General features: G+C 33.7%; 3 protein-coding genes across 3 annotated transcripts; 2 read left to right on the top strand and 1 right to left on the bottom strand.

The window, feature by feature from the left end:
• On the top strand, positions 1,090–14,850 carry LOC109334379 (probable UDP-N-acetylglucosamine--peptide N-acetylglucosaminyltransferase SPINDLY). Its single transcript, XM_019570129.1, has 18 exons — positions 1,090–1,315; positions 2,206–2,627; positions 4,055–4,216; positions 4,339–4,514; positions 4,624–4,699; positions 5,348–5,476; positions 5,616–5,735; positions 5,822–5,890; positions 5,969–6,050; positions 7,039–7,133; positions 8,352–8,416; positions 9,168–9,366; positions 11,151–11,345; positions 11,884–11,978; positions 12,086–12,221; positions 12,329–12,546; positions 13,375–13,502; positions 14,008–14,850. Exons 2-18 carry the CDS (start codon positions 2,238–2,240, stop codon positions 14,430–14,432), a joined length of 2,760 nt encoding a protein of 919 aa, XP_019425674.1. The 5' UTR covers positions 1,090–1,315; positions 2,206–2,237; the 3' UTR covers positions 14,433–14,850.
• On the bottom strand, positions 16,087–19,282 carry LOC109333714 (peptidyl-prolyl cis-trans isomerase CYP18-2). The gene is made up of 6 exons (XM_019569272.1): positions 19,135–19,282; positions 18,943–19,038; positions 18,352–18,413; positions 18,065–18,198; positions 16,806–16,890; positions 16,087–16,316 (listed from the first exon to the last, which is right to left on the bottom strand). The coding sequence occupies exons 1-6, from the start codon at positions 19,204–19,206 to the stop codon at positions 16,271–16,273; spliced, it is 495 nt and encodes a 164-aa protein (XP_019424817.1). The 5' UTR covers positions 19,207–19,282; the 3' UTR covers positions 16,087–16,270.
• LOC109334122 (mitochondrial fission protein ELM1-like) lies at positions 19,987–24,952 on the top strand. The gene is made up of 11 exons (XM_019569692.1): positions 19,987–20,225; positions 20,361–20,505; positions 20,619–20,685; positions 21,283–21,379; positions 21,702–21,851; positions 21,983–22,109; positions 23,126–23,238; positions 23,484–23,547; positions 23,636–23,729; positions 23,841–23,949; positions 24,573–24,952. Exons 1-11 carry the CDS (start codon positions 20,028–20,030, stop codon positions 24,672–24,674), a joined length of 1,266 nt encoding a protein of 421 aa, XP_019425237.1. The 5' UTR covers positions 19,987–20,027; the 3' UTR covers positions 24,675–24,952.

The raw sequence follows: 25,421 nt of genomic DNA, 5'->3' as shown, positions 1-25,421 counted from the left end.
ATCGAGAGTATGATCAATTTTTCCTGGTATAATTATTGTTGCGTACCGATATAGAGACCAATTCACCGATTGAACCAGCCAGCAAAAACCAGTTTTTACTGTGTGCACCACCAAATTAATCTATACTAATTTGAAAATTAAAATTAACTAAGATATTAGATTAATTTCATATATTGAATACCGTGAAAACGAGTACAATTATAGCCTTACCCACCTATGTATATCGTGAGTATTTTAAAAAACTCATTTCTAAACCATTTGAGTATCATTTGTGACTCTCACACATGTAATTTTACCCAAAGTTACCCATTTTTCCTGAGTTTTATTGTCATTTGTAGGTTCAGGACAAATTCAATATAAGTATCAACAAACATAAAACCGAACGCGTCAATCACTGGATGAACTTAAAAATGACTATGATTTATATTCTTAATTGAATGATAGGTTGCACCACTTTGAATTGAAAAAATTATAGTATGACCATATTAAACCCGTTAAACCGCAATAACGAGGAAAATAAATGAGATGGTTCACTTAAAGTTAAATAGAAAACAAAATATTACTCTTACATTTTGTTTTATTCTAATCCAAAATAAAATAAAGATATATTATTTCAATATAATTATATATAATTACTAATTATTAATTATATTATTTTGTTTTATTATAAATCATTATTAATTATATATGATATCTTCCGGTCCGATTGTAGAGTTTAATCGGTTAAACTTAATACACAATTCCTTACATTTTGTTTTATTTTAATCTAAAATAAGATGAAAATATATTATTTTAATATAATTATATATAATTATTAATTATATTATTTTATTTTTTATAAGTTATTACTAATTATATATGATATATTCTGGTCCAATAATAAAGTTAATCGATTAAACTTAATACACTATTTTTTCCCGTTTAGTGTCAACTAGAGTTTCACACCATCAAACTCAAGTCTGGTTGAAATAGGTTCCCTTATATTGAAACCCTATATGAAAGTGAAAGAAATAATAGCCCCAGTTTAAAAAATGCAGCTGAAATATCTGAAATAATTAAGGAGGTAATAGTGAAAATATAATGAAAGTAAGAAAGCTAGTTTATACATAGTGGGGTTGTACGAGGAGAGGAAGTGGGTTTGGCACACAACCACTCCAACTTTACAACTCAACTTCTGTCTCTGTCAGAGGAGTGAACACACCACCACCGCCACCACCACCGCCACCACCACCACCACCCTTTCACTCCTCCTCTCTCTCCGTAACTGCTATTCCTTGAAGAAGTAAACAATTTCATTCTTATCACACTTTTGAATGTAAGTTCCTCTATGCCCTAATTTATATTTCAATTTTCTTCTCTTATATCTCTTATCCTTCAATTTTAGTTCAACTGTTTGCTAGTTAGGGTTTGTTATAATCCCTTCCATTGCTATCAATTTTTGTGTTACTAGAGTTTTCATTTGTTTTTAAATGAAGTAACGAATTCGTTTTTATATATTCAAAAAGGATCAGTAAATCAAAAAACTATTTTGTGTATGTTTGGGAAAGATGGATTCTTGGTGTAATAAGCTGTGCTTCATAAACCAGATTAAATTACAAAAAACCTCTTTTTATGGTGAAAAAAATCTGGGGGTTTAAAGCTTTATTAAAAAAAGCGTAGTTTTTTTAAACCAGTCAAATTATATTATTATTTGTAGTTTATAAAAACAACTTTATCCCTTTATTTCACTATGTAATTTGCTTGTAAAAGTGATTTTTTACCTGCTCCAAACGAAACACATTAATTTGAAATCACTTTTCAGCAAACATAAATTGATTCAAGTTTTAATCAATTTTTGGAATGGTATATTATACATATAATTTATTGTTGAAATAATTTAGTTATGGCAACTATCCCAAATGCACTCACAAGTCACAAGTCACAAGTTTGGCTAAAATGGTGGAACATGTTTTTTTACATCCTCTCTCATCCTTTGCAGGGGATTTTTTTAGAAGCTAAAAATACAGCCTCTCATGAAAGCTGATTTCACTATTATTTTTGAAGCTTCTGCTATTTAGCAAAAGTACAACAAACTAAACATGCAAATGTCATTAAAATATCACTCTTTTTGTGTAAAAAAGATTAAACAAAAAATGGTGAATTTTATTTGATCAGTAGTCAGAACTGAAAAATCATAGAGTCTGGTATTGTTTGTTTTGTGGTCAGGAAAGTGAGCTGCTAGCTGTGTCCATAGAATAATGGCAGGGGCGAAAAATAATGGGAGTGAAAGGGAATTAGCAGGAGTTAATGGCTTTCTGCAAGTGTCGGAGGCTTCTATTAGTGCTACTGGCTCCATCAATGTTGTTAATGAAGGGGTAAACAAAGACAGTCTTTCTTTTGCCAACATCCTGCGTTCGAGGAACAAGTTTGTTGATGCACTCGCCCTGTATGAGCGTGTCCTAGAGAATGATAGTGGAAATGTAGAGGCTCTCATTGGAAAAGGAATATGCCTACAGATGCAGAACATGGGAAAGCTTGCTTTCGACAGTTTTTCTGAGGCTATAAGGTTGGATCCTCAAAATGCTTGTGTCCTCACACATTGTGGTATTCTGTTCAAAGAAGAGGGTCGCTTGTTGGAGGCAGCTGAGGTATGTCTATGACAGTTAATTATTATGATAGTGAAAACTGTGTAATGTTTTTTTTGTTTCTCTTACTTCAGTAATGTTATGACTTGTATCCTCTTAATAAAATTCCTACGAAACTTACTGTTCCTAAATATTTATGAGCATTTCCTTCACCACACTTTAAAGCTTAGGTTCAATCATGGTTTCATTAAGGCCTCAACGCTTGGGACATTGTTTCCCTAATCTTATTATTCTTATATGAAAGCTCATATATCACTAATCTAACATCATCTTCAGAGCCACTTATAGGAAATTCAGTGTGCCACATGATAAACTATGTATATTGTTGTTGGCCAAACCCTGATTGTGCTTGGTAGTAAAGTTTGCAAAGTTTTAGTTCTATTCAATGTAAGTATAAATGTATTTAATTTGTCAGGAAGAGAAGAAAAGGTAGTGTTTGCTGAACCTTTATATTTATGAGTTATGACAGTTTATGCTAACATGATCAAAATTATTCGTCTGCAACTTGTGTTGACTATGCTGTCAAATTTCACCTTACAAAGTTAAATGCACAAGTTAAATGCCTAAATAATCCAAACACAGAAAATTCTCAATTGAAAAGTTTAATGTTTGAATTTTCGAAGTACCGAATGCGCCACTTTCCATTGTAAGTTTTCTTTTTTTAAATCTTTAACCAATGCCCTTAGGGAACTTATGAACATTTTCCTAGAAATAATTACATAAGGGACTGTTAAAATACTTTCAGTGCATTTTCTTCCTAATTCCTGCCCACCTGGCTTCAGAACGGGAAGATTGTACATAGCCTATGTGAATGTATCATATTCATCAGAGTTCTTGATTGCTTATATTTTCAACAAGTTCATGCCTAAGTTTGCTGACACTGAATTTAAGTACTTAAAGTGACCAAGAGTTACATGTACGGAGTGATGATTCCCCTTAAATATGTAGATGCAAAATAATTAGCTACTAGGTAAGAGATACACTAACTGTTTTTTTATTTACTTCTTAGGAATATTCATTTAGTCCATGCAGCTTTTGTTTGAGGAATGTAGATATTAAGATTGCAAGCATATTTTACTTAAGTTGGTGCATAAAGGGATGAAAACTTCCCTTAATTATTCAACTCTACCTGTTCCAATTATGGATTTGGCAAGTTTTGAGGCTAAACATTACAATATCACCTTAGAGATTAGGTATAGGGCTCCAATTGGTTTATTTTATGAGCTATTTATGGTCTGGTTTTATGTCATTATGAGTTATTAGCTTAATCTACATATCTTTAGCATTACATTCTGCCCTTGTCCATATTACAAAACTTCAGTCGGCATTTTACTTCTCAATGCTTTATATCTTTACCATTCTAATGTTTATAGTAGTTAAAGTTTTGTCTTGAAATCATTGCTGTTAATCAATTGATTTATTTGGAACAGTCATATCAGAAGGCTTTGCAAGCGGATCCTTCATACAAAGCAGCTGCCGAATGCCTTGCCATTGTTTTAACAGATATCGGTACCAACATAAAGCTTGCAGGAAACACTCAGGATGGAATTCAAAAATATTTTGAAGCCCTCAAAATAGATCCTCACTATGCTGTATTTCTCTCTCATAGTCTCATTCCAAACACTTTGCTTTTATCATGAAACCTGTTGAAATTTATTTAGTGTTGTGTTTGCATGATATATATTTGAATTTTATTTTTTATATGTGCTTGCAGCCAGCATATTATAACCTTGGTGTAGTCTATTCTGAAATGATGCAATATGACATGGCCCTTACTTTCTATGAAAAGGCTGCAACAGAGAGGCCTATGTATGCTGAAGCATATTGCAATATGGGTGTGATTTTTAAAAATCGTGGTGATTTGGGAGCAGCTATTACTTGTTATGAGAGGTACTCTACATATTTAGAGTCTAGGCTTCTTTTTCTGAGCACATACTTCATACGTTTCGTTTAATGACTTCTACTGTTGGTTCTCATGATCAGTTATGTTTTCTTGCAGGTGTTTAGCTGTTTCACCTAACTTTGAGATTGCAAAGAACAATATGGCTATAGCTTTGACAGATTTGGGGACAAAGGTGACAGTTGGCAGTTGAAACATTCTCAATTCTACATACTGCCTAATGTTTTTCTGAAGTGTTCTTACTATTTTTCCTTTTTTGCTTCATTCCCTTTTCTCTTTCAATTTAAAGGTGAAATACTTTAATTATCACCATTTTCTTCTAAAATTTCTCAAGGGATAGTTTTTCCTTGATATATTAATGCAACATTGATAAAATTTAAACCATGTGAAAGTTATCCATGTAGCATGTCATCTTTAAAAAAAAGAATTTAAAGCAACATTAAATTTTCTTAAAAATGACACTTCAAAATTTGTCTTACTTAATTTTAAAGTGGCTTTGAGGAAATACAAAATAGTTTCCTTGTTCCGTGTGAATTGAGATGCAATTTTAGTAAACCTGAGATCTTAGTTACTTGCTGCCTTATGACCTGATGGTCATGGAAACAACCTATTTACTTACACCAGGGTAAGGCTGTGTAGGTTTGACCCTCCTAGACCTCATAATGATGGCAGCCTCATGCACGGGACTTTGGGCATCCCTTAATTTTTATCTATTGAAGTATTATTCTGTCATTCCCTTTCCATGTGTAATGACAAATGAGATTCTCTGACAAGTTCAGATAATTTCCATCTTACTCTCTGAGACAGTTATTTTGGTGTACAGGTTAAATTGGAGGGGGACATCAACCAAGGTGTTGCTTTTTATAAGAAAGCTTTGTATTATAACTGGCATTATGCTGATGCCATGTATAATCTCGGGGTTGCTTATGGTGAGATGCTTAAGTTTGATATGGTATGTCTCTGGCACACACATGCCTAGATTTCTACCACACATCTGCATGTATCATATTTATTTTAAGATACATCAACATGCACATATTATTCTGTAATCTGTACTAATTACGGTTGTTGAAATTCATTTTAAAATTCAGGCTATTGTATTCTATGAACTTGCGTTTCACTTCAATCCACATTGTGCGGAAGCTTGCAACAATCTAGGTGTTATATATAAAGATCGCGACAACCTTGATAAAGCTGTAGAATGTTACCAGGTCACATTGATGATCATGTCAATTTGTTTTCACTGTTTCTGGATTGCCTGCAATTGTTATCACAACCTGTTGTGTTTGTTATGCAGCTTGCTTTGTCAATCAAACCTAACTTCTCACAGTCATTAAATAACCTCGGCGTTGTATACACTGTCCAGGTTAGGTATTCCACAATTCCTGAATTTTGTTGTTATCAAATATCTTCAGTGAGTGATTATCTTCTCTTCCTTCTCTAGGGTAAGATGGATGCTGCTGCAAGTATGATTGAGAAAGCTATCATTGCAAATCCAACATATGCAGAAGCATACAATAACCTAGGTCTTTTTATCCTTTCTTTAATTATTTATTTGCTCAGTCATTGTGGTTGGATTATACTTTGAAGTGATTGTCTTAGTCTATGTCATAAGTGGACTATATGAATAATGTGTGAATGGTTTTTCTATTTGGAGTTCTCCAGCCTTCTTGGTTGAAAGAATTTGTTTGACCATCAGATTTCTCACTAATGTAACCTAGAAACATTCTAGACTTACCAACATGGTTAGCAAGGTGATCAATGCTCAACTATAAGTCAATATATATTCCAAGGGAGTATGTCTTTTTTTTTTGTAACCGAGTAGCTAGTTAGAAAGCCTTTTTTCTGAATTATATTAGTACTGCTGAAGCAAGGACATGATAGCTAAAATTGCTGTTGAACTTCACTTGACCTATAGAATGTTTCGTGGAGGAGTTATGAAAAAATCTAACTGATTGTGTTTATATTCTTTGCATTGGAGAATCCTGCAAGTTGTCTTCTCTTCCCCAAAAGATTTAGAGTAAATTAAACTGACACCCCTTGAGTTTTAGTGAAATTACACAAACCACCCCTCACTTTTCTACACCTACACAAACCTCCCATAGTTTTTATACTTTCGTTACACTGACCACCCCCACATAAGAAATAAGTGTAATCTTTTAAACAAAAAAATGTGATAAATGCAATTAAGTTAAACAAAACATGATATATTGTTTAGACAAGTCCAAATAATATACAAATCAATGTATCTTTTTTCTTATGCAGGGGTGGTCAGTGCAATGAAAGTATAAAAATTATGGGAGGTTTGTGTAGGTGTAAAAAAGTGAGGGGTAGTTTGTGTAATTTCACTAAAACTTAGGGGGTGTCAGTGTAATTTACTCAAAGATTTATGATTTTTCTTCCTTTTTCCTTGTATTTAATTAAAAACTATGATTTATTGTAAGGGGTGTAATGCAGTGATACTCTGAACACATCTTTCGTCTTATGCTTATCTTTTGTATCCTTGTTGTGCAGGAGTTCTTTATAGGGATGCTGGCGAGATCACTCAAGCAATTAATGCTTATGAACAATGTCTTAAGATTGATCCCGATTCTCGGAATGCCGGCCAGGTGCTTTGAATAATCAGTCTTCTTTCCTCAGTTCTGTAAATTATTTGGATATGCGTTAATGTGTACAATAATACCTTACAGGCCATGTCTTCAGTCTAGTGAATAGTTTGTGTCTGAATTTGATTTCACAGAAGACTAGACATATTAATTATGGTGGTTTGCAGTGTTCATGATAGGATGTTATTATGTTCCTTGTGATTTAAAGTTCAAATTTTCTCGTAGGAGTGAGGTTGGCATCTAGGTTATAGGGATAGGACAAAATTGGTGTTTAAAAGGTGATAAAGTGGCTTTAATAAAATAATGGGGAATGTTAACAAGTTCCCGAAGGGCATTGTTTAATGGAGAGAGAAAAATGAAATTTTGCTTTCAAAATGGATGTTTTCACATTTCGGGAAGTGCTAGACTTAGTTTTCCAAAACTGATTTCCTTATCTTGTATTCCTTGAACAATTCCCTCAGGGCACTTGTTAACACAGCCCTGAAAGAATAAGTTCCTAAATTTTTTGTACAGCAACAAAGTGAAGGTTTTTGGATGTGGCTAGGGTGAAGCTTCATTGAGACAAAGGCAGTGGAATATTGAATTGTAGAGCGTGTTTGGCTAGGCATGGGAGGTGGTTATAAGCTGGACAAGTGGCTTATTTGACGAAAAATAAGCCTATAGCCCTGGATTGCTTAGAAGGGATTTTCCGAAAAACCTTGGATTTATAAGCCCTGATTTGAGAAGCCCCTTAAAGTGACTTATATCTTATAATCCTCCTACTTATAAGCTCTCTTACATCATTTTACCATTTTAGCTAGTTTTACCAAACCAGTTAGCTTATCAGCCATCGACCCTTGGTTTTTCAACCTTAAGCTAGTTTCTCATCCTCCAGCCAGCTTTGCCAAACACAACCATAAAAGGGAAAAATTACAGCAGTACTTACGTTACTATGTGAACAGAGAAAGTTCAAATGTCTGTTATTTGGCTGTGGAAAGTATGATGTTATTTGCTTTTCCATCTTTTTTTCTTTCATGACATCTATGACCGACTATCCATTATGGACCTCCTAGATTCGAACCCTTTAAGAATTATTTGCTGTGAAGGACAAAGACCATTTTTGACCTCCATGAAAATGTGTACAAAAAATATCATTTTTCAGAATTTAAATTGTAATGTATTCCTGTAGGATCTTTTTTCCTCAATACTTGATGTCTCATTTTAATTCATCTTAATGTGCAGAACCGCTTGCTTGCAATGAATTACATAGATGAAGGAAAGGATGACAAACTTTTTGAGGCTCACAGGTTGCAGCTACCTCCTTCCAACTTTACTGATTTTTATAAATTTTCTATGACATTATTTCCTTGGACGGCGAAAAGAATAGTACTTAAATATATTACGTGAAAGATTTAAACTGTCTGCATCATGCTGGTGGAGGTAAAGTGGTAATTGTCCCATTTTACTAGCTCTGGTGCATTTGATATAATGATAATTGAAAAGGAAAAGAAAAATGCTCACGAGTAGCACAATTTTCTTGTTAGCTGCCTTTTATGAATGAAAGCAAGAATAAAAAGTCATATCATTTTCCATGATTAAGTTTTAAAGGCATAATAAACAAATGAATTCTTGTTTTAAATATAAGTATCATTTGTATGACATGCATTAATAAGATGAAATATTCACTGGTTGCCGACTTCTAAATAAGAATAAAATACTTCTTCAATACAATTATAGGAAACATTCTTGCACTCTCTAAACTAAAATGTGTTTTGGATCTTTTTGAGATCTCTTGTACTAGTTGCTTTGTAGTAAACTGTATCCTTAAACTCTCAAAGGATACTGTTAGTATGATGTTGAGAGTATTCAATTACAGTTTTGGATGGTAATTTTTGTTATTTAATGTTAAACTTATCACCGCTTTGATTAATGATAGTTTCAACAGCCAAATTGTCAATCAGGATATTGTACAGTTCATGTGTAGCTATTATCTTTACATGGAAAATATGATAATTGATATGTAGCTTTGAGACTTAAAAATGAAGTGTTTTCATGCAGGGACTGGGGTAGGCGATTTATGAGATTATATTCACCGTACACTTTGTGGGACAACACAAAAGATCCTGAACGACCTCTTGTAATAGGATATGTATCCCCGGATTATTTTACTCATTCAGTCTCATATTTCATAGAAGCTCCCCTTGTCTATCATGACTACACCAAGTATAAAGTGATTGTTTATTCAGCAGTTGTCAAGGTATCAGTTGTGAATTCATGTTTGCCAATTGCAATATGTAATTATATTAATGCATTTGGTCAATTTTCAAAGCTTCTGCCACATTTGAGCATTACTCTAGACCATTGACTAAAACATATTTTCTCATGTCTTAAATTTACAAGTTTAATTCATCTATATCCACATCTAAGAACTGAAACGAGTATTTCTTTAACAGTATAAATGTCCAACAAATATTGGAAGATGGAAGTGCTAGAGCTTGTTGTTCCTTCACGAGAACTGACAATTTTTTGTGGCTGGGTGTCCTGAGAGTATTAAGAAGAGAGATTCTCAATCTATGGGGATGATTTTAGGTCTAGGATATACAACTAATTGTTTTGGGAACTATGGTTACCCTTTTGGGAAACAAATCCAACACCTCTCAATGATATTTTCCTTCTTAGTTTCATGTGCGTCGTTGGTCATGTTTTCTAACAGTTCAGACTGATGGAGCAATAGATACTGAAACATATTATTTTAAATAGCTAGAGATAAAATATTTGGCTTAAGTTTGGTTCCTCATTTAGGTTTCTTGTTCAACATTCAATCATAGTTGATCTGTTAGATTGTAGTAGTCGTGCAACCGAAAATTTGTTAGAGAGAGGCATTGAGCAAATTTATTTAATCTCTAAACTCTAAAGTTAATTAATTACCAGTCATAATTAATAATAGCAAAATGATTTCGGTTATGCGACTATAGTGTTAAAATATTCTGATTTTTATTGGATCTAATATTTATTAATTAACATGAGAGGCCAATATATCGGCTGCCTACAAAACACAGTGTGGAAGGGAAGCAAGAAATTAATCCCGGATATATCACAAGTAGAAGCCTTGTGCTATGAGTAATTACTCTCCAGCCTTAGATTCCTTATGGGTTGACAATAATTCCAGTGACTGTCTGCCTTTAATGCATGAAAGCCATTTACAGGGTGGGTTGGGTACCATTTTGGGTGTCCATATCAAAGTTATTTCAGCACCAAGTAGTATGATTTGGCGCTGTGAATGTTAAAAATGATATACTGCATTGATGTCTATATGAAGATTTTTTCTCTAACTGGTGCAAGAAAATCCGTACATTTAGTTTGCCCACCAGACCCCTTCACTAACTTAATGACCAGGTTGTTCGTGTTGATTTTACTTTCCATTGTGGGTTTTGGCTATAGTTGCTTTTGCATCTCGTCCATTGACATTCATCCTCCATTGTAGATTACATTCTAAATTGTAGTGGCCTATAGTTCCTTTGGCTTAGCAGGCCAGAATGGTTTCCAGCGATCATTAATCAGATCGGACCTGCCTGAATACTTTTTTGTCCGTCCCAATCATGTGCTCCTTATCATTTGCATTATCTCTGTTCAATTATTATTTTTACAGTTTTCTTCTTTTGTTGAAGTTTGCATTTAGTTTGCTTCTGGCACACTTTTTTAGCATGGTATAGTTTGACAAAGGTTCATCATGGTTTTTTTTTATATTGATTATTTGTCTTTCAAGTTTCAAGGAATAGGATTCTTTGGAAATGGTTGTTTCAATAGTTTGCTAAATGACCTATAGTCTAGAGACTCTTCAAAATGGCTTGGCACCAGTGACTGGCTGTGTTAGCATTTTGACTTCGGTTATGTTAAAGAACTTACGTGTTTATAAATTTTGTCTTGGCATACAATTCTTTATTGTTAACATTTTGAGTTTTGATTCGCTAATTTTTCAAAGGCTCTGTTTTGTACTCTTTCTCCATATAACTTGCGATAGAGTTTCATTTGATAATGCAGGCAGATGCAAAAACCATTAGATTTAGAGAGAAAGTCTTAAGTAGGGATGGGATCTGGAAAGATATTTATGGGACTGATGAAAAGAAGGTTGCCGACATGGTTAGAGAAGATCAAGTTGATATTTTGGTAGAACTTACTGGTCATACTGCAAACAATAAGTTGGGAATGATGGCATGTCGACCTGCACCAGTTCAGGTGTCTTTAAGACTTCAACATATCTATATGTAGATTTGATCCCTTTGTTTTTCAGCTTTTAATCCTTCTTACCTTTGTTGGTATATTCTTTTATCTCTTGATTATCTTCTGACCTCCATTTGGTAGTATTTGTGAAGCTGAAATTATGGATGTTGAAGCATGATTGTTAGCATGTTATTCTAATTTCTGCCTGTGTATTGAAGAGCTGATTCATTAGGGACGATGCTTAACATTTAACTTCCATGTGATAATATTTAACTTTACCATGAGCTATAATACCAAATCTAGAAACAAGGTGCCCTTCTATATAATGCTTTCTTTTTAAACCTTTTTTACACGTGTAATGAATCGATTTTGAACTTCGAGGTATATGTCTTTGATCATTTGTTTTGTTTCATTGTTGCATATAGCGATCTTAATGTATGTATGCAGTGCTAAAATTTTAGTTATCAATGCATAACAACATTCCCTATGCTGCTATCATTAGATGCATCATGTTTTTTATTTTATTTCTGCTCCTTACTTCACTTCATATCAGGTAACTTGGATTGGTTATCCCAACACAACAGGATTGCCTGCAATTGATTATAGAATCACTGATTCACTGGCAGACCCTCCCAAAACAAAACAGAAGTAGATTTCTTCAAGAACTTCTGTACTTTCTTGTCGTTGATCTGTACTAGAGCACTATAACTATAATTATAGTTTATTTGATCACAGTACCTTTTACTAAATTACAGGCATGTTGAGGAGTTAGTTAGATTGCCGGAGAGCTTTCTTTGTTACACCCCTTCCCCTGAGGCCGGTCCTGTTTGTCCAACTCCTGCTCTTTCTAATGGCTTCATCACGTTTGGTAGTTTTAACAATCTTGCTAAGGTATTGATTGTGTTAAATGTGCTATCATATATCTGCTTTTGTTTACCAAGAGCGAATTGTGAAAGCTAAGTCATATCCATGACTTGTGTGTTCTTTTATTTCATCAGATTACACCTAAAGTATTGAAGGTTTGGGCAAGGATACTATGTGCAATTCCAAATTCTCGTCTTGTGGTAAAATGTAAACCATTTTGCTGTGATAGTGTAAAACAGAGATTCCTTTCAACACTTGAGCAGTTAGGCTTGGAACCGCTACGAGTTGATCTTCTGCCCCTTATTCTTCTTAACCATGATCATATGCAAGCATATTCTCTGATGGACATTAGGTTATATCTCGTTTTGTATTCCTGAAGTTTTCTATGGTCCTGTTGATGCTCGCATTTTCTTATTAATACATATTATGTCGTCTTGACTACAAGTCTTGTTTTTATGAGTAGCACCTTCTGTTTTACTGATGTTCTTAGTAGTTCTTTAACCGTTTTAATATTCCTCTTCTTTCATCCATCTTTTGTGTTCCTTCTAATTCTTGTTGCTTGTGGTGGCTTGAATCTGTTTATCTATAATTTGTCTGAGATAGGTGGGCATATATGCATTTCTAGGATACCTGAAAGAGTGATTCAGTTAGGCACGTAGAATCGTTTAATGAAGAACTTTCTCGTACAAAACTTGTTGCATCCTGAAACTCAGAAATAATTTTAAATTTAGTGATGCTTCTTTCTCTTACTAATTATTATATACCTTGGGCACTTAAATTATTATGCACATACAATAGGAATGATTGTTGGAAAATTAAAGAATTCAGCATTTAGCTAAAGCATTTACAAGGTTATTTGTTCGATACTTGATTGTTTTGTAAGCCTGTTTAAGTCAGATTTTTCATTTGTTTTGTTGAATATTAAACAGATAATTAATAACTACTTGCAATTTCTCATGTTAGCTTATGTTTCTGATGTTTTGGTTATATGTTGTCTACATGCAGTGTCTTACTTCATGGAAGTTTTATCATACGTTGTTGATTATTTGTATTTCTCGAAAAATGGATGCCAAAGCTACATATATCTTTGAAGTTCACTAAAAGCATGCAATGCAAATTGTGTTAGGTCGTGTGGCTTGTCTTATACTCCTTGTAAACTAATATGTCTTGCTTCATGTAGTTTGGACACATTTCCATATGCTGGAACAACCACAACATGTGAATCTTTATACATGGGAGTTCCATGTGTCACTATGGCTGGTTCTGTTCATGCGCACAATGTCGGTGTTAGTCTCCTTAGCAAAGTTGGTAAGAGACCCTTCAGAATATTTGTTTATTGCCAATTTACTCACAGCCTTCTGCATTTTCCCCCAATGAATGGATAGTTGTTACATATGCTATCTTAACAATGTCATTGAATCTTCCATGTTTCACCGCAAGTTTAGCAGAGTTTTAAACAAGCTCAAACTTTTGTTTTTTTCCTGAAGTTGTTAATAAGTACTCTTTTCTTCGATGAACGGTATTATGTGTTTGCTTCTGCATTGGTTGATGGGTTTATTTCTGATCTCTCTGTGTAATTGAACATATACTCTCATACTTTCCTGAAATGGACTTGTGTTTACTTCTATCGGTGGGTGGCTGTGTGATTGTGCTTTTTTTCACCAAGTTTATTCAATACATTTTTCTCTTTCTTGGGAGAGGGTATTGGATATGCAATCAGTCTCTACTAAATTAGTTTGTAAGATCATCATATTCTTATGCATCTTTGGTTAAACCAGCAAAACTGATGAATATTTTACTTATTACAATTCAGGACTGGAGCGTTTGGTTGCCAGAAATGAAGATGAATATGTTAAACTGGCTCTGCAGTTGGCCTCTGACGTTTCAGCACTGCAAAATCTGAGAATGAGTCTCCGAGATCTCATGTCCAAGTCCCCCGTCTGTGATGGTGCAAATTTCATCCGAGGTCTGGAGTCAACATACCGGAATATGTGGCGCAGGTATTGTAAAGGAGACATTCCATCTTCAAAACGCATGGCATTATTGGAACAATCAGTTGCTACTACTGCTGACCCATCCATCAAGAATTCCGAGCCAACAAGCTCAAGGGAGGACACTCCTGGATCTGTCAAGACAAATGGATTTAACTCAACGCAATCACCTAAGCTTAACATAATCAGTCGCAAAGAAAATGGCGGGTCATTGGATCACAATAGTAAACAAGGAAGTTCAAGTTGAGGTAGTGTTATTCAAGAGTGTTGAACTTTGTTTCAATAGGTGCTATGTTAGGCTGCATGTGTATTTCGTGGTAGCTGCCGGAAGAAGCTGGCAGCAACCACATCATCATCACAAGAAGTTTACTTGCACAAACTAAATAACAATTCTTTGGGGAAAGAAACATATCAATACAAAGTGCAATGGATAAGAGGGTATGCACCTTCTAGCTGAATCTTTTGGCAACTTTGGTTTGTAACAGATTAACCCCCTCCCCAAATTCTCTCTTGTAGTTGCGAGTGTAAATTTTGTATAATAGTTTCTCTTGAGCAAGGTTCTTGCTCTTCTTTATTAACATGGCATTTTGGTTGGATTATAATGAGATTATCTGGGTACTTGTGGAAGGTATTGGATACCTATGTGTAAGATTTCTCTTTAAATATATATAAAACAATGGATAAGGGTTAAATTTTATCCTGATTTGGATTTTTTCCAGCACTATTTCATCCATTTTTTCAGCGTAAAAATTGTAATGATATATTACATCTAGTTAACAAAGCAGTTAAAATTCATGATGGGAACTTTTTGACTTTGAAAATCACTGCTAGTGCAGGATATGCGTTTTGACCAAGTGGAACCACTAATAATGTAGTAATATGATTGACCAGCGTCTGCACATTTTCATAGTTAAAATGATCCACCTCCAAATAAGGTAAACCAACATGCTAGAATCATTTTTCTATTCACTCTACCTTTTCCTTCGATAAATAAAATAAAAATATAATTTTCCTATCAAAATCAATCTACAAATCCTTTTATATATATATATATATATATATATGAACATATCACATGTAGGAAGGACAATTAGTTCGGATGAATTAGAGTGCTGAATTACTCACACCTGCTCCATTTATGTGCTTTTAGACTCGTACCGATATGAATTCTCATTAAGTTTGATACCGATATGTATTCAGACACATATTAAAAATAATTACAATCAACTTATATAACTTTGCATGTATTTTATATAAGCGAATTAAATTTATATACTGACAGTATAATGTTGTATATACAATCAGTTTTTACTGTTCATTTATATTATCTTTTTGAAAAGTCAATTATAATTAAAAATGATAGTAAATAATACAATGACAGTGTAAAAACCTCTTACATTGTCAATATACATTATTTCTCTTTATATAAGGCAATCAAAGAGAAAAAAACATTATCTAAACCCAATCTAAATTTTCTATAAGCATCACTCATTTTACTCTTACAAGTTATTTTAACCATATGATGAAAAAGTTATTTCATAAATAGTGATAACTAATTAATAATAACATAAATTCTATTTTTAGGATTATCATGATAATACAATTATGTTATCTAGACGTGAACCCATATCCAACAATAAGTTCAAAATCTTTAGTCTCAATTACGTAAAAAAACACACTTAGACCTGATCCATTGTGAATATTACTCACAACTTCCAGTACCCATTGTTACCCCAAATGACAAGGTGATACTTTCTTACTAATAATTGCTTAACTTATATCACTTTCTTGTAAGAATTTGTAGTTTAATTTTATAGAAAAGATATCATTACTCTACTAAAATGACAAGAATTGTTCAAAATCATCCACATAAAATTCATCTTTTCTTTCCTTGTAAGCAATGTAAGCAATATTCAGGTCAGATACACAGGACTTCGGGAAAGAAAAAACATTGTCTTGAGTGAGTTGATAAATATGCTTCATGGTGAAGCCAAATCATATTTCTAGTCATACATCTACGAAGAACTGACAACAAAATCACAATTTGTTAAGATCATGGATGTCATGTATATCATGCAACTCGTCTCAATCCTTCACTGATGTCCTCAGTATCTTCACATCATGGATGGGCCTGAATAAATACAAAATGGAAATTAGAAATGCTTCAATACTTCTTCAATAACAACACAAAGTCCTTGTTTTACTTTTAACATGAAATTCTGTGTTCATGGACACCACATTATGACATATTGTCAAAATGCAGTGTAACTTCTAGACTTTACCTTCTATTTTGTTCCCATATATTTACAATTCATAGTCCCTAATATGGGTTCATTAGTCATAAACTATAATAATAATAGCGTATTTACAGAAAAATCATGTAAACAAATTGCAACAATGCTTGACACAATAGTAATAGCAAATCCCAGTTGACAAAAGATAAAATGTAAATAGTATCATTCTTCAGTAAATCCAACATAAGGCCAAGTAACCCAATATCAGTAAAAGCTTTAGGATCCCAAATGCCCCACGTGTTATTATTAGAATGAGTGGATAAGAATTTTTTGCTTTATGTATAATATCAATTTGAAATGGTTATCTTGAATGATCTTTCGCATACCTATCGTTGTTATCTGTTTGGACACTGCCAAGTCTTTTGATAATTTCCATCCCTCGACATACTCTTCCGAAAATTGTGTGCTTTCCTGGTTGAAACAGAAACAGTAATGGATAATTGTTAGGCATTCCAGAAGTTTCATGATATAAATAAAAATGATTAGTCATAACATAAAAACCCATACTTGATCTATTAACCTTGTGATGCCAGGATTATGACTAAACTTTTCAAATCCAGTAATTAATGGAAAAGTAACAAGCAGGACTAAAAGTTCACTGTTAGTTTTATTGGTAAGCTGATGGTACTTGTAAAAGAGAAAATTATGGATAGTTCGGTTTGTTCTCTGTTTTCATTAATTTTAAATAAAAATCACATTTTTTTCATTTTGTTCCCTATTTTCAAAATTTTGAATTTCCTTGAACAAAGCGAAAACAAGGTGGCATTTTGTAATCAATAATGAACATATAACTATTATTTTATGTATCAATACCAATTTAGTCAAACTAATGGGGAGGAGGCAGGATCATATAGGTTGACCTTTTTAGTGTATCCATGCATCACCGTTCTTTTGACATGAGTTATGGAACATAATTCAGGAGATTCTAATCCACCATATCTAGACTTGGCCATATGATGTTATATAGCTTTGCTAATTACTAGTACCATCTGCCTATTAGTATCATCATTTGATCATCTATTCTTTTTGCTTTCAGTGACAGACTACATTGTATAATGATAAAAGAAGTCATACTGAAAAACCTTTTTGCATGCTTTTTGCATGACAAGATATGGTGATTATGTGGATCAATCTCTCATCCAAAATTTAAAGGATGAAAAGAAAAATGGGGGTGAACTACCAAACCTATTCTATTTTCATAACATTCACACCGGAAAAAGTTGATATTTCATTATTCTGAGTTTACATGCATGAAACAGTTTTCGTGCAATGTGAATGGTTCTGTGCTGCTTTGTCCACAACATATACTTGTGCATTCTTAATTTCTTATCACCAAGAGTAACTACTTATGGCAATGTGTATAGTTTACAAGTTAACAAATTTAAAGATGATGTTGTTTGAAGCTCAGAATCCCTAGTGATCATAATAAAAGTGGGTGATACAATGTAGAACAAATAGCATCAACATTACCATGAACTATAGATATTATTCTTGGATAAACAAAACCGCAGGTGATAATAAAATTTGAAGGTCGTGGCTACCATTTCTAAATTCTAACAGTAAGTAGAAAGAAGTAGAACATTACCATCAAGAGACGGGCATGGTGCCAAAGTAATAAAGAACTGACTACCATTAGAGTTTGGACCAGCATTTGCCATGGATAAGATTCCAGCTCCAGTGTGCTTCAACTCTTGCTTAATCTCGTCTTCGAATTTTGGACTGTGATAATCAATAAGTACAACAATGTGATAAAATTAAAAATGACTAAAAGAGAAGGCTTAAAACTTAATAATTTTTTTATACTCATGATACGACATAAACATTACGTTAAACATATAATCAACATGGAAAGTGAAAAGTTTAACAGGATACCCATATATGGATTCTCCTCCTCTTCCTGTCCCAGTGGGATCCCCACCTTGAACAATGAAATCCTACTAAACAAAAAAGGTCCACATGAATCTATGTAAAATATATCATGAAGTTTAACTTAATTGTAGTTGACATTTCTCTTATTAAAGAATTACATGGACCTCCATTGAAATTTTTGTTGTAAGAGATATGAATGTCAACACAAATCCCAAGAGCATGTTAATGACAATATAAACATCAAGGAGTTCAGTATAATATTTAAAACAGGCTAAACTATTGCTTTGGTCTTTTATCTTATTCATATGTTTCAATTTGGTTCACCAACAAAATAAAGTATCAAGAGGAGTAAATTAACACTTTATTTTGTTAGATAACCAAATTGAAACCTAAAAATAAAATAGAGGACTAAATAGACGCACCAAATTGGAACCTAAAAATAAACAAAAAAACCTTAACAATATAAGATGAGTACCGTGTGTAATTAAACACAACTTCATAAGAAGTTATTGTAATTTCCCCAAAATATATGCAAATAAAATAAAATAAATCGGGTTAATAAGAATATAAAAGCAAGAGAATGAAGAAATATACCTTAATGATTCTGTGGAATTTAACATTATCATAATAACCTCTTCGAGACAGTTCAATGAAGTTCCTGCAAGTTCTGGGTGCATGTTTGTAGTATAACTATAAAAAAAAGCACATAAGGTAAAATTTGAATGAAACAACAAATAAAAAATTCATGAAAGTGAAAAAAGAAAGGGAAAATGAGGAAAAAGGTACCTCGACGGTGAAGGAACCCATGGAAGTTTCTAGAGTAACTTCGGGAGCACCACCTTCAGCGCTTGCCCACATCTTTCTTGATCTTCTTACCTCACAAATGGAGTTTCACACTCTCTTCTATATCTGACCTTCAAATAAACCGCCATTTCATACTTTTCTGTGTGTCTCACACGTTGGGCCGGACGACCGGGCCTACCCATTATACCATCCACTATATTTTTGGGCTTGGCCCAAAAAAACGAGAAATAATCGGTTTATGAGTTAAATTTTGAATGATAAAATGAAATAATATACTTCAAAAAGCCATGTAAGATGTATTTTGATTCCTTCTAAATAGACTCTACAGTAGAAATGACAATAAAAATTAAATCCATATATATGTCTAAACCCAACTTAAATTTAATGAAGGTAACCATTGTGATTGAGTTTCATTCCAGGTTTAGATTTTATCTGAGTTTAATTTTATAGTTTGGTACAACTAATACCTTAACTTAAACCCATTTCAAATCCGATTAACACTAGTTCTCTCTGGATCAATGTTGGTTTGCATTGAATTAATCAACTATTGTTTTCCTTCATAATAGTTAGTTTGCATTAAGTTCAATAGCCATATAGATGAAAACATTGTACAATTGAGTTTAGTGCCCATATATTGTTTTCCTTGAATTATTATTTTGGTAAGATTTTCTGTCAAATTTAGATATGATAATATTAATTTTAATTTCAGGTTCGGAATGAGGTAAGTACAAATTTAATCACATTCTATTCCAATGTAAATATGTTGAAATTAAATTAAAAATTTAATAATTATGTATTTTTTGTATATGTGATGGTTGAAAATAAAAATAACACATAACACGTGTAGTCCTTTTGTCCTTTCTCCCTCTCCTCAAATGCTACGCCTTTTCTCTTCCCATTTGAAAATTCGAACTCAAGAAACGATGAGAAACATCAAGCTTCCCGAACCACCCGAGACTTCCGACGGCGCAATCCGGCGAGCCGTCGTCATCGGAAACGGATTCGCCGGCGCCGAGAATCAATGCATTGGTTTGGTTCGTGCTCTTGGTCTCTCCCATCACCATTTCTTATTCGTAAGCACCGTTCCTTCAACATAATATATCTATTCAAAATTTTCTCTTCAAATTAATCAAATAAAATAAAAATTGATTCATCATAGATTGTGTTATGTTACTAAGAAAAAGAAAAAAAAACGTTTCTTTTTGCAGCGCGTAACGAGGCCTCGAGAAGGAATCAATAGATTGCTTCATTGGCTTCCAGTTTCTATTCATAAAAAGTTAGATTCTGTTATAAGAAGGTTTTGTGGCATTCAAAAATCGAATCGAGTTTCTCACTTTTCGACTGCGAAGATTGGTAACATTTTAATAATAATCACTCTTTTTTCATGTGTTTGTAAATGTAAATGTTTATGCTTGATGATTGGTCAGTAAGCTAATTGTATCTTAAAAATAATGATGGTAGTTCAGGTATATCTAACGTTTTAGAAGCTGATGCTCATCAAATTGCGGCAATGGCACGTGAAACGTTTCACAAGTATGTTGTGATGTGATTGTTGTAGTCTCATTATGCTTTTGTAGGGAGTTCTAGATACCTGTCTTTTTTTCTGGGTATGGTACTAAGGTAGCATTTAATAGACATGATAGAAAAAATAAGATATAGTACTAGTTTTGTTCTGTGTTTGGTGCGTTTTATTATTATAATGGGATGAGATTAAATGTGGTACATTTTGGCTCTATTGAAAGGGTTAGAACCGAAGAGAACAAAACAAACTTGTTCGGTCACATTCCATTCATTCACTATCTGTTTGCGAATTGGATTTTGGAGGGAAAGGGAAGACTTGAGAGCCATGAAATAACATGTGAGATAACTCTGGAGCCTTCCATTTCCATCCCTTCCTCTTCAAAACTCAACTCGCAAGGAGGCCCTAAACGCTACCTTAAGGATGAGTTGTTGAATTTTTTGTTTTTTTTGTTGTTTTAAATATTTATTTACGAAATCGGGATTTAGACAACTCACATTCTACCCATCAAGGTACCATAGCAATTCCCTGCGTTTGTACACGTAATTCAGAGTCAAGGTAGATTAGATTGTATAAGAAAGATTAATGAAATGTGGGTACTTTCTCTCTAGGGATGGTCCTTTGCTGGTGGTTGCATCTGGGCGAGACACCATATCCGTTGCCACCTCCATTAAACGGTTAGCTCCAGAAAATGTTTTTATTGTTCAGGTTAAACTTTGCACTTATTCTTTTTTAATTCCCTGCAGCATTACTTCATGTGACGATTGACTGCCATCAAAGTACTTTTATTATAAGTTGTACAAGTCAAGTAATCACTAATCTGTCTTAGTGTTTCTTCTAAGTACATTTTATTTACCGTGTATCTCATGAGATTTTGGGGGTTCTGTTTCTGTATGATTGGCTCCGGGTTAACCGGCAATTAAGATCTTTCTTAGGATTTAATAATGACAAAAGATATGTCAATATTTGGTATTGATTGCTTCGACAAACTTTGATCGGAAATGTTATTCACCTATGATTTCCATTTCAGATACAACATCCAAGGTTTCTCCTGAATAGGTTTGATCTTGTGATTACTCCTCAGCATGATTATTATCCACTGACTCCTCATGCCCAACGGCAAATTCCTTGGTTTCTTCGGAGGTGGGTCACTCCATGGGAACCTCCTGGTCGCAATGTGGTAGGTACTGTGGTTGCCTGATGGTTATTGGTGTCTCTGCCTAAGAAGAAAACATTTATTGTTGCCTTATTTATGCTCAAATATTTTACTTTTTGCCCCATCTTGAAGGTCATTGATTTTCATTATTTTAGGTCCTTACAGTGGGAGCACTTCATCAAGCTGATTCCACTGCTCTTAGGGTTGCTGCTTCTACTTGGCATGATGAATTTGCAACTCTGCCAAAGCCATTGCTTGTGGTTAATGTTGGAGGCCCTGCAGGTATTTTAGTTTGCTTTGAGGGTCTTGTAATGCTTTTCCTATTGCATTTTTTAAAATATTATCAACTTACCACGTGCACAATTACTTTTGTTTGATATATGTAAACCATAGGTTTTGATGTATGCTCATTATTAGCACTGGTATCAATTAGAACAGAAAAATAGAATAGAGATTCAAAGGAAATGCCCCTACCTAGAATCAATAGGATTTTGCTAGGGTTCTAAGAGAATTTTATTAGAAAGAAGATGAATTACAATAGAGAGAACTTACAATAGGATCCCACGACCCCTTCTTCCACTGATTCCACAATCAGTTTCTAAAACAACCAACTAACTCACTTTTCCCGTCCAGTGTGCTATTTATAGACACACTTTCCTAACTGACTCTAACTGTCATAAGGGTATAGCAGTAATTCTGCTATCCCTGAACCCAAACACCCCTCTTCCCTCTCTTATATACATTTTTAATGATAGGCCTTGGCCTTATCCTATCATTCATGCACCTGGTGATTGTACAACCTCTATCTTAAAATTGTGAAAAGGTGCATTAAGTTAGGCCTGGAGCTCTCCTAGGAGAAATCTTGTCAATCATATTTCAATAACTTCATTTATATGTTTATGGCTTATTGCAAAGTCTTTTCCCTCTCTCTGATTTGGTAATCTTTTCCAAAGCCAAGACTGTTTTAACTGACTCTATAACCTAGATTTTAAAGAAAGGATTTGCATGCCCTACATCCAATGTGGGGGTGGAGAGGGGTTTCAAACCTCCAATCTGAATTGGCCAAGTTTGCATATAGTAGTGCCTTAATGCTCATTTGTAGAAACCTTAAAGAAGTTGAGTTGAAAAATAATAGAATTCTCAAATGTTTTTTTGGCCAACACCCAAAAAAAATTATTTCCTTTTTATTCTACACATTACCTTCTGTTATATATGTGATACATCAGATGGAAAGTTTCTCTTTCTTATCTCACTTTTGTCATTACCTTCTGTATTGATCTTAAATTTTCCCCCATCAGGAAATTGTCCCTATGGTGTGGATCTTGCAAAGCAGTTAGTGGTTATGCTTCAGAATGTTCTATGGAGCTGTGGAACTATCAGAATATCTTTCTCTAGAAGAACTCCAGAGAAGGTATAAAAGACTACACAATTAGTAAGAATCATTTCCCTTTTCTTTCCATAGTTTGTGGTTATAATCAATATTGGCTTTTACCATGAGCAAGCTGGTGGGTAGTGGTTTGTTTGGAAACCATTGAAAGCTGATCTGGCCTTAGGCATGCATAAACGATGTTGTCCAGAGGGATGTGAGCCCCGGATTAGGTATCCTCTGACAACATTGTTTGTTTAACAAATTCTATCTTTCCATTCTTATTGCAGATCTCCAGAATTTTAGTAAAAGAATTTGCTACAAATCCAAAGGTCCAAATATGGGATGGTGAAGGTACTAAGTTGTCAATTTCAGAGAAGGAATTCATACTTACATGTGGTGGTACTGGAGATCACTTAATGTTTTCTTAAATTACATTTAGGTCCAAATCCACATATGGGACATCTGGCCTGGGCTGATGCCTTTGTCATCACAGCTGATTCAGTTAGTATGTTGAGTGAGGCTTGCAGTACTGGGTATGTATGATCAATGATGATGTGTGCTCGTTTCATGAAAAAATACTTGTTGAATCATTCCTGTAAAAACGAAATCCGTCGTTTCATGACTCCATATTTTTTTTACTGCAGGAAGCCTGTGTATGTAATTGGAGCAGAATTGTGTACATGGAAGTTTGCTGACTTCCAGAACACTTTGCAGAAACAAGGAGTTGCTCGACCATTCACTGGGAAGGAGAATGTGAGTTACAATCACCCATGACTCTTCTACACTTCTTTTATCGTTCAAGATAATTTTATGGAATCAAGCCCAGTAGCTTGACATTCCTCACAAACGAAATCGGGCTTTAAACAAAAAAAAATGCTTCCTTTAATGTAAACTTAAAACAAACACACCATTGGTCATGCCTAGTTTTTCCTTGATCTTAACTGTGTTTGGTTTATCTTATTTCGTATTTAAGAGATTAGGTTATTTGTATTAGTGATTCAACATATGTGTTTTGCTAACAAATATCCTCAGGGATTCTATTTTTTAAATGAAATGTAATGCTTCTTCAATTATCAATCTATTGAAGGCTTTACTTTTCATTTTAGGTTTCCTATTTTTGATTCCTTGTCAAGTCCCCATAAGCATTCGTTAGCAAAACCTTGTATACATATGTGGGTATATACTTTACAAAGAATTTTCTAAATAGCCCTTTCACTTATCTGAATTATTTGCATGGTCTGCTTTTAGATGGGAACAGCCTCTTCTATTCGGTGCTGCGAAACCAAGTTTCTACCTGCATGGCCTATAGTTCTTGCTACTAGTTATTTTTATTGAATAAATATTACTTTTTACTGATTTGTATTATGAAAAAACAGATTACTGAAAGCTGGAGTTACCCTCCGCTGAATGACACCGCACAAGCGGCTCGTCAAGTGATTGCTGCGCTTGCTCAGCGAGGATGGACCATTCATGCATAATGGTTTCCTACGCCTCCAAAGATTTATTTGGTACTCATGGAATTCACAAGTGATGTATGATTGAAGAGGAAGCATAGTCTTAGTGGTTTTCTAACTGTTGCAGTTTCATTCTCTTGAGAAGGTCACAATATATAGTCCTAACGAAATTGTTTTGTTGGGTGGGAGTGGGCAATGCCACACTCGCCAAGTTTTGCTTGTAAAAGAATTTTGTTTGTGTTTCATTTGCCACAATAATAGTTGGAACTACACACTAGCTATATGAGAGTGGCTAGTTGATAGAAAGATGATCGTAAAGACTTATTTTAGTCTCATAAAATTTTCACATATATTAATTTGATCCTTAAAGATTAAAAAAATCTTAATCAGTCCTCAAAGATTGATCAACCTAATCCATTTTAGTTTTTTTATGACAAAAATTCATTATTGAATTGGTATCTCCTACCACTTATTCCTTATATAGGAACACTAAAGTGACCTAACCCTCAAAATATCCTTGTAATTTTTTTGAGTTGTAACTGGACAACAACAAAAATGGAAGATAAGCCATCACGCTTTCTAATTGTGGTAAAATTAGACACTAAGACAAAAAAAAACCTAATTATTTATTTTCATTCAAAAATAAAACTACTACTGAGAAGCAAACATTTTTTAACATTTGATTTTTTTCCTCAAAGCTAGTACAGAAAATACACATAATTTAATTCCTTTTTATTTATGTTTTTTTATAAATTATGTTTGTTTGGGTAT

Source organism: Lupinus angustifolius, chromosome LG19 (assembly GCF_001865875.1).
Source record: "Lupinus angustifolius cultivar Tanjil chromosome LG19, LupAngTanjil_v1.0, whole genome shotgun sequence".
Classification (NCBI taxonomy): Eukaryota; Viridiplantae; Streptophyta; class Magnoliopsida; order Fabales; family Fabaceae; genus Lupinus; species Lupinus angustifolius.
This window is presented reverse-complemented; position numbering and strand designations above follow the sequence as displayed.

Bases quoted from the DNA above. Each gene is read 5' to 3' on its own strand.
- LOC109334379 (XM_019570129.1), top strand. From the start codon at position 2,238: ATGGCAGGGGCGAAAAATAATGGGAGTGAAAGGGAATTAGCAGGAGTT. The intron at 5,736-5,821 runs GTCACATTGATG...TTTGTTATGCAG, and splicing joins AAGCTGTAGAATGTTACCAG to CTTGCTTTGTCAATCAAACC. The intron at 11,346-11,883 runs GTGTCTTTAAGA...ACTTCATATCAG, and splicing joins GTCGACCTGCACCAGTTCAG to GTAACTTGGATTGGTTATCC.
- LOC109333714 (XM_019569272.1), bottom strand. From the start codon at position 19,206: ATGTGGGCAAGCGCTGAAGGTGGTGCTCCCGAAGTTACTCTAGAAACT. The intron at 19,039-19,134 runs GTACCTTTTTCC...TTTTTTTTATAG, and splicing joins TGGGTTCCTTCACCGTCGAG to TTATACTACAAACATGCACC. The intron at 16,317-16,805 runs GTATGCGAAAGA...GTATTTATTCAG, and splicing joins CAAACAGATAACAACGATAG to GCCCATCCATGATGTGAAGA.
- LOC109334122 (XM_019569692.1), top strand. From the start codon at position 20,028: ATGCTACGCCTTTTCTCTTCCCATTTGAAAATTCGAACTCAAGAAACG. The intron at 20,506-20,618 runs GTAACATTTTAA...ATGGTAGTTCAG, and splicing joins CTTTTCGACTGCGAAGATTG to GTATATCTAACGTTTTAGAA. The intron at 23,239-23,483 runs GTATAAAAGACT...TTCTTATTGCAG, and splicing joins CTAGAAGAACTCCAGAGAAG to ATCTCCAGAATTTTAGTAAA.